At 37.1% G+C, this 14498-nt stretch overlaps 1 protein-coding gene across 28 annotated transcripts in view; it reads left to right on the top strand.

Moving 5' to 3' along the window:
• Positions 1-14498, top strand: part of LOC111513366 (basement membrane-specific heparan sulfate proteoglycan core protein) — a 471092-nt gene that overhangs the window by 354288 nt on the left and 102306 nt on the right. For 14 of the 28 annotated variants that reach the window (XM_074169282.1, XM_074169281.1, XM_074169280.1 and 11 more), the window contains 4 exons: positions 5721-5837; positions 7881-7991; positions 8450-8560; positions 13062-13289. In XM_074169282.1, coding sequence (XP_074025383.1) covers positions 5721-5837; positions 7881-7991; positions 8450-8560; positions 13062-13289 — 567 coding nt within the window. The remainder of the gene's footprint in view (positions 1-5720; positions 5838-7880; positions 7992-8449; positions 8561-13061; positions 13290-14498) is intronic. The other 14 variants (XM_074169302.1, XM_074169301.1, XM_074169300.1 and 11 more) reach the window with 5 other exon arrangements.

Here is a 14498-nt window from a genome sequence, read left to right as displayed (position 1 = left end):
ACTTTGGTATTCCTGATCTGGATGGAGCCTAAGAATCATTTCGATGATTGTTACTTTTGCGTAGTAGATGCTGAAGGTTTTAATCGGAATCAAACGTGGAGATATCCAGACTTACAGTTTTACACAGTGAAAATCTCCTTCGGCCTATTTATGTTTCAAAAGTGATTCGCATGCCCTCAGAAACAATGATGTTGCCAAATTCACAGAAATCGAATCAGTTTACCAGTGGAAGTAAATGGGAGGGTGAAACGTCTACGCCAAAGTTGTTTTCTCAAAATGAACTCAGTGATTCAATACGTGATCTAAATTTATCAAACAAGAATCAGAACTGTTAGCTTGAAGATTGGAAGAAAAAAAATTATTGGCACCGTAGTATGGAAAAGTTGAAAGGTGGAATATTTGATGGTCCTCAAATACGGCAATTGATGAAAGACACTGATTTTATCAAAGTTATGACTGTTCCGGAAAGTAAAGCTTGGGAAAGTTTTGAGTTGGTAGTCGAAAATTTCCTAGGTAACCATAAAGCACCAAATTATGAAGAAATTGTACAAAATATGCTGACAAAATTTTAGATTCTAGGAGCAAATATGAGTATCAAGTTACACTATCTTCGCAATCATTTGGATAAATTTCCAGATAATTTAGGAAATTATATTGAGGAGCAGGAAGAGCGGTTCCACCAGGATCTAAAAGTAATGGAAGAAAGATATCAGGGTCGATGGGATTGTCACATGATGGCCGATTACTGCTGGTCTTTGAAAAGAGATTGTCCTCTGAAAAATTATAAAAAAAAGCTGTCAAAAGGCGTTCCATGGAGATATAACATGTTTTCGAAATTTCCCTCTCTATTTACTTCAAAGTATCATATTTTTTTCCAAATAAAACTGAGATTATAAATATATTTGTTATTTTGTTTCTTGTTGTCGAATTTTTGTAATGTAAAATGAAAATACATATTTAAAAGAAAACGAGAGCAAATCTTGCAAAACCATTGATAATTTCATGAATTGTGAGTATAAATACACCCAAAATCAATCTTATATCTAGGGCAACAAAACCACTGTAGACAGTATTCATTTTTTTATATGTATGTATCTCTTCTTGATACAGTATTTATTATTACCATTCAAATTGATTGTGTCATAACGAAAAATCAACTTTTGGGTTTTCAAGTGCACTTGAGATCGATATAAATTTTCGAAACTCTATTTATAGTAAGTTTTGCCACACTTTTTTTTTTCCTTTAATTCATTCTCCACAAAAAAATCATTTCGTATTATATTTCAGGTTTTTCACACAAAATTCGAGCGGTTCCGTACCAAGCACGGCCACGCAATGGGCAATTTATTATAGCGATTTTCACAGAAAGTATTTCTGATGAATCAAAATCACAATGCGGGCATTATTGAAGGTATGGTTGGCGTGAAAATCGACGATTATTGAATATAATTGGGGTTTATGGATAATAACCATTCACGACCGGCGGCATCGTAGGACTCATTAATATAATTTCTATCGGTTGCTGTTCCAGATTCACTATTCCGTGATTTTATGCGATTCGGTGGCACACGCCAGTGGAAATAACCGTCACATACTGACGAAATTCCAAATGAGAGATATCTCACAGTTAAATGCACAAAAAATATTTGTCATCCACAATCGCCCATTCCGTGATCAAAAAAATGTTATAATCCTTGATAGTGATCGCATTTCCGAAGGCAAGACCTCGTTAATTCTTATCTCACAAAAGTTTCGCCTACAAAGTTTCAACCAATGCCTTGTTCAATATTTTCGATTTTTTTTAAGTGAAAGAAAATATTTCAATTGAAATGGCATTCGATTGAATTATTACTCAAACCTCAGTCAACGTTGTTGATTCCTATTTTGTTTTCTGGGTATCAGGTTTCTGACCTAAAAGATTTGCCTGCCGGTATATTGAAACTTCATTTTTGTAGATACAAAATACAAATGTCAATGAATTTCACTAGTTCGGACTTCCATTGTCTACTATATAAAATGATTTGAAATCCCTGAAACAACTAAAAAAAAGAAGAATTGAAAATGAATAGCTGAAAATAACAATTATAATAACCAAAATGAACCTGAAATGAAATAATAGTGAAATAAAATACAAGTAAAAATAGAAAGAAAATGAAAATAAAAAGTGGGGCGATTCCAAGTCACGTTAGTTCACGACGTTTCGATTGTTAGTATCTACAATCGTCTTCGGGTGATGACTGGACTGATTCCTCCGAGAGATGACTATTTATAGGTCGTTCGAGTACTTTCACTTATCCCTGCTTTCCATTTTCCGCGTCACTGGTTCCGTGGGAGATGACCGCTTTGGCGGGAGTTGGTCATTTTTCGCTTGATGATGGGTTTCCATATGTTGCGTATTTCTACGCTGGCTTGGCTGAATGCGTTGTTGGACAACATGTATGCGGCTTCCTTGAATTTTCTCCTAAACCAATGTTCCTCTTTGTGCAAGATCTCAGCTTGGGACCACTTGATGTTGTGTTGATGGGTCCAAACATGGTCTGCTATTTCTGATTTGCTGGTTTCCCCTCGCTGTGTGTGTTTCTTATGCTCGGCAATGCGAACATTCAATGGCCTCTTAGTTTCACCAATATAGGATTTTCCGCACTCACAGGGTATCCGGTAAATGCAATTCTTGGAATCGCAGTCCGCGTTTGGTGGCCTGGTTTTCGTGAGGCTGCTACGGATAGTGTTACCGGATCTGAAGCAGGTTCTGATGTTGTACTTGGAACCAATTCTTCTTATCCTCTCCGATAATCCTCTGATGTAGGGAAGTGCAAGCACTGATTGTGACGGCTTCTCTTCCTTGCGAGGCTCCTGCTGTCTTCTAACCAAAGTCTTTTCTACCATCGCTTTGGAGTAGCCATTCCTTTGAAGATCGTTTTTGATGATGTCTAGTTCCTTCTCGAGACCTTCCTTCGTATTACAAAGCCCAAAAGCACGGTCTAATAGAGTCTCGATGATTCCTCTTTCAGTCGATTGATGGTGGTTGGATTCGTGGTTCAGATACTGTCCCGAATGAGTGGGTTTCGGTATACAGATGTTTCCCACTTAGTGTCGGTCTTCTTCACCAAAACGTCTAAGAATGGCAATTCGTTGTGGATTTCCTTCTCCATTGTGAAATTGATGGAAGGTCTCACGCTGTTGATGTGTTTCAGGAAGGCGTCTAGTGACTAACGTGACTTGGAATCGCTCCACTTTTTATTTTTATTTTCTTTCTATTTTTACTTGTATTTCATTTCACTATTATTTCATTTCAGGTTTATTTTGGTTAATATAATTCTTATTTTCAGCTATTCATTTTTAATTCTTATTCTTTAGTTGTTTCAGGGATTTCAAATCATTTTATATAGTAGACAATGGAACTCCGAACTAGTGAAATTCATCATGAAACACTGTCAATCACCTTCAAACAAACAAATGTCAATATTCTTATTCACCATTAAATTATCTGGGAATGAAGCTTTACGGCTTTCTACTTCTCCATCATTAAACTACTGAAGAAAAAGATGATGAAAAAGATGATGAATATTTGTAGATCATACACATGAGTTTCTTCAAGGAAAATACCTTTTCGATTAACTACTTACATATTGAATCTCATGAGTTACATGAAAATCACTTTTACCCATTTACCCATCCAAACAAATATTGTCTATAGAAACACTACCTAATCTAATATATGAAACAGTTTTGATATTACTTTCATGGATCACTACCATTCCCATGGATCACATCATCAGCACCGTTTTGAATAACATCACGAGACGGAAATCTTATTTGTTTCATAATATTACGACTCATGACTGAACAACTTTTGACATAAATTGATGAAGAAATGAACAGCAACGATAAAGCGAAACAATATTGGTCCAGATGTCTAAGAAGGAATAACCACAGGATTGTGGTTGATTCAATAGATCAATTGAAGTGTACAGTGGAATGTAAATACTGTAGTAACTACCCGGTAGCCTTCGATACCTACTAAGGTGTATTTCTCTCCTAACGAATAGTAATCTGAAATTGACCCTCACAAGCAAGATATTCTAGATGGAAACCAAAAACAAACGTATTCGAAGCGTATCCGAAAAGGAAATGCACGAAATGAAAAAGTTGCTATAGACTTTCCAATGAAAGGTTGATTAATAACTGATTATGCATAAGATAACACGACCATTATAATGATAATAAACGTCGTGATAGTTCTTAGCATGCTCCACTCAAAATTTCTTGTGAGTGGAAAGGCATTTGCTCACTTCGACAAACAGAACACGGCAAAATCAGGATTTCATTCGAAATAATTTGTGATTTGTAAGGAAATTTGAACTTTCACGATGAAGTTCATAATATGAATCTACCAAACCTCAGAATGGTACTAGAACAGTGGACCTGACTATTTTATATGAACGTATCTATCATATGGTTAACGTCATTTTGGACCTGAATCTTCCGTGAAACTTCATAGATATATAATGTTGGAAGATACATAATGCCAAGTTGGATAAAAAACTAACGACATTGCTCTTTGTAACCTGTTCTATCTAGAATTAGTATGACCTTTTTCTGGCGCCTAAAAACTTTTATGGAGTTACTTGAATCACCCAAAATCAAAATACCATATGGAATAACTGAGTGAGCCATAGTAGGACATTTCAAGCGTTATCGAGCAGACTACTTTATTTAATCGTTTCAGAACAAACAAAACAGTAGAAAGTTCGCCAGTCACTGCTTTCATATGATCAGACGAGCTCAATATACCATCAATAACGAATCTTAAAAACTTCCAGTTGTATGGAAATTGGGATTAGAAGATACAATTATGATTTGAGTTTCATTTTTGTTCAGTGTTTCGCCTTGTTAGTTATGAACCATCTTTGCTAGAGCATAGTGAATTCGTATCATCTGCAAACAAGTTACATTTTACTAGTTTTCTTAAAACTGTATAGATCATTTATACAAAACCAACAATATTAGTGGATCTAAAACCGAACCTTAAGAAACAACATTTCCATTTATTTGAGGTGTGAACAAGGGTAAAAGCATTGCGTTTAATCTTTGCTCGGTTCAAAAAAAGAAGCAATCTTCTCAAGCCATGTCGTTACTATGTATTAAACTTGGGAAAATTTCTTCCTCCAGTTGTTTGGGATTGCCAAGGAGTAATCAAGATTTCGAAAAAAGGTGAAACAATTACCAGGAACTGCATGTAACTGATCACTCTACGATAATAAAAATGGAGATAAACGCAGAAATTTTTTCGGAGTTTGTTTTGCAAGACGATGCCCTTGCACACAAATATCATCTTGTCATGCAAACGATCAGTTTGCATGACAGTTTCCCATATTGAAGAATCTGACTCCATCCTCAACTGAAAAAACTCTTTCTTTCAACGAAGTTGAGGAGGCATGGTTTGCAGATCCACATCGTTTTTTGCACGTCTAGAGGAGTTGAAGTTTCGCTGTAACAAAAATATTTCAAACTTTCAAATAATGAAATATTTCAATATTCAAATATCACTCGCTTCTTCAGTAGACTAAGAATTTTTCAATACATACTCGTGATTCCAAAACTCGTCCGGAGTGCCAATTTTTGACTTCAAATTCATGATCATTGAACGTTGAAAATTGTTAAAAAATCAGCACAATTGAAATTATTACTCATAAATTCATTTATTTATTTTTTTACAGTTCCATTGAGATGTCTACCTACCGAATTCTCCTGTGGAGATATGTGCATCCCGACTTACGCTGTCTGCAACGGTATTAGAGAATGCAGAAATGGTATCGACGAAGCAAATTGTACAGGTCAGTGATTTTCGTAAAAATTATGGAAGCATTTAGGAGAGAGTGGATCAAAAATCATGGTCCCTTTATAGTGTTGTTTGTCACGAAATACTAATAATTACCAAATGATCCTGCAAGACCACTTGAATGTTGACGAAAAATAATCATTTATTTTTGTACCAAATAGAGATAACGTAAAATTTCATGATTGACATTCAGTGTCTAAACAAAAATGTTTGAGATGTGTTAATTGACAATGTGCATATTCTGAAATATGTCCAAGTTATTTGTATTCACAGCTTGATTTGCTTGCTTTTCAAAAAGCATCTTGAATGGCATTTTGATTTTCGAGAATATTCAGACATTTTCTCAAATTTGGCTTGAATTTTTGCATTACGCTTATTGAGAAATGTTTGGTGAATAGTCTGCTTTATATTTCGAGCTTCTGCTTAGCTTGCAGGAATAAAATATAGATAAAAATCAATCATATCGTTCACGAAAAAGTTATTCAAAATATACCGGAGCTTTCAAAAATGAATTGTTAAAATGGACAATCTACCAATTGAAATCAGACTATTTGAAAATCTCGAGAAGTGAATAAACATTAACTAATAACCCAGGAAAAAGAAGGCGATAATCATATATTTATACAGGATGTTCTAAAAGTCATGAATCAAATGAAACGAGGTGATAGGGAGGTTGTGTATGTATGTGCATGTATGTGCATGTCTGCCATCAATGACCCATGAGCAGCTCAGTTTTCTCTAATTATATTTATGGGCTCATCTTGCTGAGGCCTCAAATTGGTATTCCCTGCAAACTGCATACACTACTTTCGTCTAGAAGACTGATGTGTATTCACCGACCAATAACATTCACCAGTTTATGAACCAGTTCTTGGTGCCAAGATTTTGTTAAAATGTTCCAAATAGGTTAGGTAAGGTTAGATCCAAAGTGAGTGGGTCTATTCGACCCTCCACCGCAACCCGCAAGGGTTTATTGTGGCTCACACATATTCAAACTCGACTAAATAAACTCAGCTTCTCAACGAAGCCGATTAGTTTGTACAATGAGTGGTATTTCAGAACGAATGATAAGAGTACGGCTCTGCCGAACTCTAAAAACCTGAGTCGGTCCCCAGCGAGGCAGGCACAGAGTATGTGCTCTGCTGTTTCGTCATTTTCCAAACAGAGGTGATACACACTGTCTTCCGACAGTCTGAATCTCTACATATGATGATTCAAATAACAGTGACCGGTAGAAGGCCTGTTAGACATCGTAGTTCATCACTACTGTACCAACCAACATTTGTTTGGTAGCAAGCTTCGTAGGATAAATATACGCCTTGGAGTGATTCTGCCAGAAGCCCATAAATCTTCTTGCCATCCAGGTGTTCAATCTTTGTTTGGCAATGCCTAAACTGATTCTGATGGCAGGTTCTGGTCCGATGAAGCTGCTTGCAGCACCCTCCTTCGCAAGGGAGACAGCAGCCTCATTGCCTCCCAGGCTAGTATGGACAGGATCCCAGACCAGAGACAATCTGCTTCCTATCGAGGAGAGTCGTTTTTGGCAATTTGCTACCCATCCAGACATTGCTCGGTAGGAGCCGATAGCTTCCAACGCCGTTTAAATATTTTCATTGACTTGTGTATGAGGTTAGATTCTTCTCTCCGCACACAACTGATAGCGTAAATTTTTGCTTAAAATACAGACGCATGGGCTCCCAGGCAGGTTGATATCTCTGTCCTGGGTCTGCGACTGAAAACACCTGCAGCAGAACCGGAAGGTGTTTTTGATCTATCTGCGACCCAAATAGAGTAGTGTTTCACGGTTCAAAAATGGCAGTACCTACATACCATAAAAAGGGATCATCTCTGTCACCCCTTTCAGTTTGATTCATGACTTGGTCTATCCTGTATCACCCTGCTTATCGCATTTATTTATCCTGAGCCCTGTACCTTACCAAGCTTGAAAACCATTCCGATTGTGTTATTAATAGTTAACAGTAACCCCTTCTGAGATTTTAACCTATTACATGTTTGCATGTCACAATCCCAAAAACAGAACGGTGTAGAGCAGACCAGTTCAAGTGTGGAAACGGAAAATGCATCCCATTAACCTCGAAATGTGACCTAAATTACGATTGCGAAGATCTTAGTGACGAACGGGGTTGTCGTAAGTGTTTGAGAATAATCTTCACGATCAAAACGTATCATGTGGTGTTTCTTTCCATAATCTTCTTTCGATTCAACATTTCTCTATTCGAAGTGGGTTTGAGTTATTGAAAAATCATCCAACAGTGAGATCATTCCAGGAATTGAAATGAGCCAAGTGCAACGCTAATGGTGGATGAGCTGTCTACATGTGCATGGGATAGATTGATCTGTTTGTTAATTTTTCATACTACTTCAAACTCTCACTTGTACACATCCGGCCACATAATTTTATCTCATTCCTCATTATTTCTATCAGAACTTCTCTCCAGCTCTTATATTCATTCATCGTTGATATATTTCCTTGTCCATCTTTCTTCACTCACAGTTGATGTGTTAATACCCATAGTTCTTCTTCTAACCGAAATTATCATCATTCCGAAAATAGGTTCAAGGAAAGAAAATAATATTTCTTTGCAGCATGCCACCCCAGCGACTTCCATTGCAAAAATGGATTCTGTATCCCCCAATCCCAAAGATGCGACGGTACACACAACTGTCAAGATAAATCTGACGAAGATGGATGCATCGGTATGCTCTTGGACGCAATTATATTGCGTTGTAGTTAACCTGAGAATACACCCGATAGTGTCTGAATGCATTTACTTTTGTTTTAATATTGATTCATTGGCTAACACTCTCAGTAGCTGTTAAACAGAGAGTATTGAATATAGTTACCAGGAGCCTCAGAACAGAATAGAAAATGTCATATTCACCTATCAAAATAAACCAAACTATCGCCGTTAAAGTATCCACCTAAATAATTTCAAAAATGATTTCTTTGGCTAATTCAGATGTTTCAAATAATCTCTAGAATGCTAGTTTAAAGAATACTTCAGTGTATAGTATACTGACACTTTCCCTTCCTTTCCAGAGTAATCCAGTCATACAAAGTAGATACAGAAACATCTTTCTCAGTGGAAAGAAAACAGTTCCAGAGAGCTCATTCCTCAATCATTCGTATATTACCTCTTCTTTCGATTTGTGGTGCACTGTTTGAGATGCACTGCGTAGTAATGAATATTACTGGAGTTTTTTTCCCAACACCAAACCGTCATTTTAAAACCTCGACAAGTGTTCCAATCATCAAGTGAACATCTTCAAGAGAAAGATCGAACTGAACTCTTGAAGATGATAACTTGGTGATCGAAACACGTGTCGAGGTGTTAAAATAACGGTTCGGTGTTGGGAAAAAAACTCCAGTAATATTCTTCTCTTGATTGACAAAGATCCCTATCAGATGTCATAGAGGAGGTACACGTTCAACCATTTCTTCGAATAAATTAATTTTTACCAAGTGAAATATCGTGAATTCATGGTCAAATGACTACTGACGCCATCTTTTCTGGTCACTTTCTGTATCGGAGCAAGCAAGGTTGACAGCTTGAATTCCGATGTAGATCCTTATTGTAAAGAGACGATTCTTCAATCTGGGTCTGGCCCTGCAGAAGGAATACTCTGAACAGTGCTTTTTTTTAAATCGATCTGTAACTGGAGAAGTAAAAGGGGAAAACCTTCCTTTACCAATAATTAGATGACTTTGTTGAAGCTGGGATTTTTCAAAATGACTCCAGAGTTGCTTTCCTATCTGAGTTCGATTTTCTGGTTCCAACTGAATGTTGCTCTTCTGGTGGAATGATATTTGATTTCATAAACTCTGTCTGCAGGATTATTCCAATTGTTTTCCAAACAAAGTTGAATTAATGTTTTGAAAGGATCTTATCTCATAGGAGTAATTTTTCTTCATGAATATTCGGTCTCTCGAAAAATTTCATTCAATTATTGGGCTATGAAGTTGGTCGAAGATATACAGTCACCATTTTACCAAGAAATCCTTGAACAGTATTTTGCCGTAAAGTCATTTATGATCCTTTTTTTACAATTGGAAGCTTCTGGAAGCCCAAGTCTCAAACTTGGCTTCAAACTATGACTATGACCTCCGGAGTCAGAAGTTCGAATCAAAAGTCTAGAAGATTTCAAAAGGTTTCAAATCTGCTCCATAACTTCTGGTAACACCAAATGCTAAACAAGTTGAAGAAAGCTTTCAGAAGAAATCAAATAAAAACAATGCAAACAGACACTTCAATTAACGTGAAAGTAGACCGTACTTTTTCGGGATTTGTAAAGTTATTCAACTCTCTGATGAGCAATTTTCATTATTTGAATGAAGCATTTCATCAACTAACAGGTGAAGGTCTACTGTGAATTTTCCTTACTTGCGAAACTGAGAATGAAAAAACCTAAAGAGCACTAATAATCACTTCTCGCTTTCGTATTACAGAAAATTGTGTCTCAGAGAGTTTTGTAACTAGATAACCCAACAGTAACGTAATTGCACTGGTGGCAGAGTACTTACTATTTTATCTCTGGTGGCAGTAGTTTGAGGTAATCATGTTGATTATGGACAGTAATCTTCCTATAGAAGTTGAAGAAAAAAAAACCACGAACCAAACCACATAGAAATTATCTCTTGGCGATATTGACGGAATTGTTTATACAACAGGAATCTAAATGGAACGTAAAACAACCAATAGTTTCTGAAATATTCTGACAGAATCATTTGAGCTTTCACAGCCGGTGTCTAACAAATTATCCGATGTTTTCGGGTTTATTAGCCGCTTTTCTGGATGTATTATCAGAAAGACGGGAAAGTGGCAAGCTGAGGCATGAAATATACATAAAACCAACTCATATCTGAATAATAACTCCAATTAGCATCCACGCCAGCAAAGAGGAAGACTCTGGTAGAGAGGGCAAGACAGGTCTGACAACCGTAAGGACTACAAGAGGAAACGTGTCATCTAAAGAATGCGTTTCTGGATCCGAAGTCAACAGGGCCTTACGACCTATACAGACACACTCCCTGGTCTGTGGAGCAAACCAATGGAAGAACTTTTTGTACTACATAAACATTGTAACGCACCGAATTGGAAGGATCCAGGAAAAACATGGAGTCAGAGTAGTTGACCCGGCCTCATTTCAATGAGACAGACTATCCAGTAAACGAGACAGGCTGGACTATCCAAGCGGCTGTGACGTGGCTGCTGGGACTATGTGACAGCCGCTTGGATGGTCCAGCCTGTCGTCTTTACTAGGTAGTTTGTTTCGTTGAAGGGACGCCGGGTGTACTTCGGGTCATTTTGAAGCCCACAAGAACGATAGAGAAGAGTCTCAGGTCAGCTAAAGACCCCAGGGATCAATTGAGTACTCCAGGAGTATACCAAATACCGTATAGGTGTGGTTTGTTCTACATCGAAACCGCGATAAGAAACGTTGAAACTCGCTCTACTGAGCATGGCAGGAGTTGCCGCTATGGCCAAACATATATATCGACAGTTGCAGAACACGCTCTCTCAGAGGGCTGCCACAGACATACATAAGCATTAGAATTATTTGAATCGTGATGAAAAGAGCTTGAACATCTACAAGACTTGGATACCGGCACTTCATAACACAAAGATTCTCCCACTAATTTACCCATTGAAGAAGGGTTAGAGCAATGTAAACGACATGTCAGGTATCTAAACCTTCAGACCACGTCTAATAAACCCAGAACATCGGACAATTCAATTTGACATTCTCTTCACGTCAGCTTTCATCAGTGATTTTAATAATCTTTTTCAAAATTCAAACGTATACCTCTATTTCATCAGAGTTGATACTCCAGAAAGTATCCATGAAAATGATAATTAGCCAGAACAAACTTTCGCAAAGTTAAAAGTATCCAGTTCCATATTTCCGTATAATCTGCTCATGTTAACAGTTTTGAGAACAATGTAACTGTCTATTTTGAAACGTTCATATCATACTTTTCCAAATTTGAATCATAATATTTGAACCATTTGCTGGCTTTGATATTTGTATTGAAGTTAAAACTATACTGAGAGGTACCTAATTTAACTTGAATTACATATTTTTATACGTCCAACATGAGGTATAATGAAACTATTAGAAACATGAACGTCCCAAATAACGTTTAAAAATTGATAAGAATACACTGGAAATCGAGGATCGAGCTGATGAGAGAAATACGGATTATTATCAAAAGGTTTACCATGTAGGCTTCTTTTACAACTAATCCATCACTTGCAGTGACTATGAATAAAAGACTACTTGCTGGGTTCGTACATAATGTCTCCAGTAGATCCAATTATACAGTTTCTTTTCAGTTTGACACGGAGAATCAGACATGAGTAAGCACCATTTCAACAAAGTTGTATATAATAAGAACAACCGTCTCTCTGGGTAAAGCCCAGATGAAGATGGGATGTATCTCAAAGCAGATCCTGTCACTAGTGCCGGAAACATGCATAATATGTGGTAGACCAAGGTATGTAGAGATGAGGGCATCATGTTCGTAGACCTTTGTATCTGACCCCAACCCACATGAGGAGGAAGGTGAAGGTCGAGTGCTCCATGCCTTGAGTTCCTGAATCTTATTGAAGAACACACATAGGCTAATTCATGTGTAGCCAGAAAAGTTAGTTGTACTTTGAACACAACGAATATCATTTTGTCACGAAAAACATAATGAGATCCTTATCGAGTCGTTTTCATTTTTTGTATAATTTCGAGTGGAATACATACACAGATTGTATAATCTTAAGGTGAGATATGGGGACAGAATTGAAACAATGCTCAAGTATTAAAGTATATATAAATTCAATCATCAGAAATGCAATTCTTTTCTCTACATTCGTTTCACCAACCAAGACAAAATCGACAGAATCGATGTCAAAAGGATCGACAAAAGACCAAGGCTTTCAATTATTTGCCTTGCAGTAAATGCTGCACAAAAAGGAAGGAAGATAATTGGTTGCACAGCAATTGGTGTTTGCTAATTAGGCTTCGCGACAAACTGTATTTGAGAGACTCGTGAATCGTTTGTTTTTGTAGTTTTTCTGTCGATTTCATAGATAGAAATGTCCATGATTCTGACAAATAATTCGGGCAAAACTATTTCTCAACATCAGCTCGATCCTTTTTAGTACTCTATTCTATGCCCGATAACAATTTCTTATGAACCCCACAGCAACGAAAACTTGTCAAAGTCACCAATGGAAATGCATGGACGGTACCTGCATTGATCAGATATTCCGATGCAACTTGAAGCCTGATTGTCCTGACAGATCCGACGAAATGGGATGCCAACAATGTTTGCCAGATCAGTTCAGATGTAGCGATGGCACTTGTTTGAGCTTGTCGTTACGCTGCAATGGTGTCTCAGACTGTATACACTCTGAAGATGAGGAAGGATGTGGTTAGTTTCCATCTTGAACATTTAAGTTTCAGAGTTTCTCCTGTCCGTCGTTTGTTCAGCGGAAAAACCTGGTAGCTACTTTCAGTTGGTCGTCGAGTTATCAATAACTCTTTCTCTCCAAAGAGTTTCATTCGTGTCAATTTTTTCATTCCAATGAAATCTGGTCATAGCTGGTCACCGGCAACGAAAGATCCAGTTCCAGTAATCTTTGTAGAAAAAAAAGTTTCCGATTTTCTCTCGATACCCTAGACATTATTCCTGATGTAATCCATCTGGAATATGCATATATGCGTGCTTTGAAGGTTGCCGAATTGTATTCAACTCTTCCTTTCGAAAAAGTAACAATATTGTGTTGGGATAAACTTCATTTTTCTACTGAGAAAAATGTGATGCTTGATTTTTATCAGATTAATAACGCTTCGGTTCTTCAGCTCTCCAGAACTTCCTGCTGTCGGCAATTATATGCTGTAGCAGCTACTTGTAAGGAACATCTTTAACCTTTCGGCGGTCGCATCCAGTTTTCAGACAAGAAAGGTCGCGAGCGGACTGTCCGTCCGCTATAATTAATTCATTTTTGCAATAAAAAACAACACTGAACAGCAAACGAACTTTAATTCATAATGTATTTCTATTGAAAAATAAGAATAATATTTCTAATAAACAAAATGAAACTCAGAATCTTGGGATAGTATAGAAAACATAATTTCATTCACTCTCATTTCCAAGATCAGAACAATCACGACAAATATTGAGTGAATGTTCCAAGCATACACATTTTTGACATTTAACACATGAAAATCGAGTTGGTCTATTTTTATTTCGATCGCAATAGGCACAACGACCACGAGCATTATCTAAAGTCGGAGGAAGTAGAGGTTCTTCTAATCCTAAAATTCCTCTTATTCGAACTTTCATGATGTTTGGAATTTTCTGAATGGCACGGCGGCGAAGATGGCCTTCAATTAGTTGAAAACATAACGTTCGAGTGTTTCTTGAAACATCATAAGCTGTACAGAGCTTATCAACGCAGTCAACACCTCCTTTGGTATGATTGTAATCTATAATGATTTCCGGCTTATTAGTGTTTTCATCAATTTTGTCGTCAAAATGAATGCCCGATACCAATAAAACATTTTTGTTCTTTTTTGGTATATAAGAGACTAATGTTGCATTTTTTTGAAAAGCAAACATGCTTGATAGAGGAGGACG

Source organism: Leptinotarsa decemlineata, unplaced genomic scaffold (assembly GCF_025532065.1).
Source record: "Leptinotarsa decemlineata unplaced genomic scaffold, Ldec_3_MD MMD2_P_RNA_scaffold_5, whole genome shotgun sequence".
In the NCBI taxonomy this organism is placed as follows: Eukaryota; Metazoa; Arthropoda; class Insecta; order Coleoptera; family Chrysomelidae; genus Leptinotarsa; species Leptinotarsa decemlineata.
This window is presented reverse-complemented; position numbering and strand designations above follow the sequence as displayed.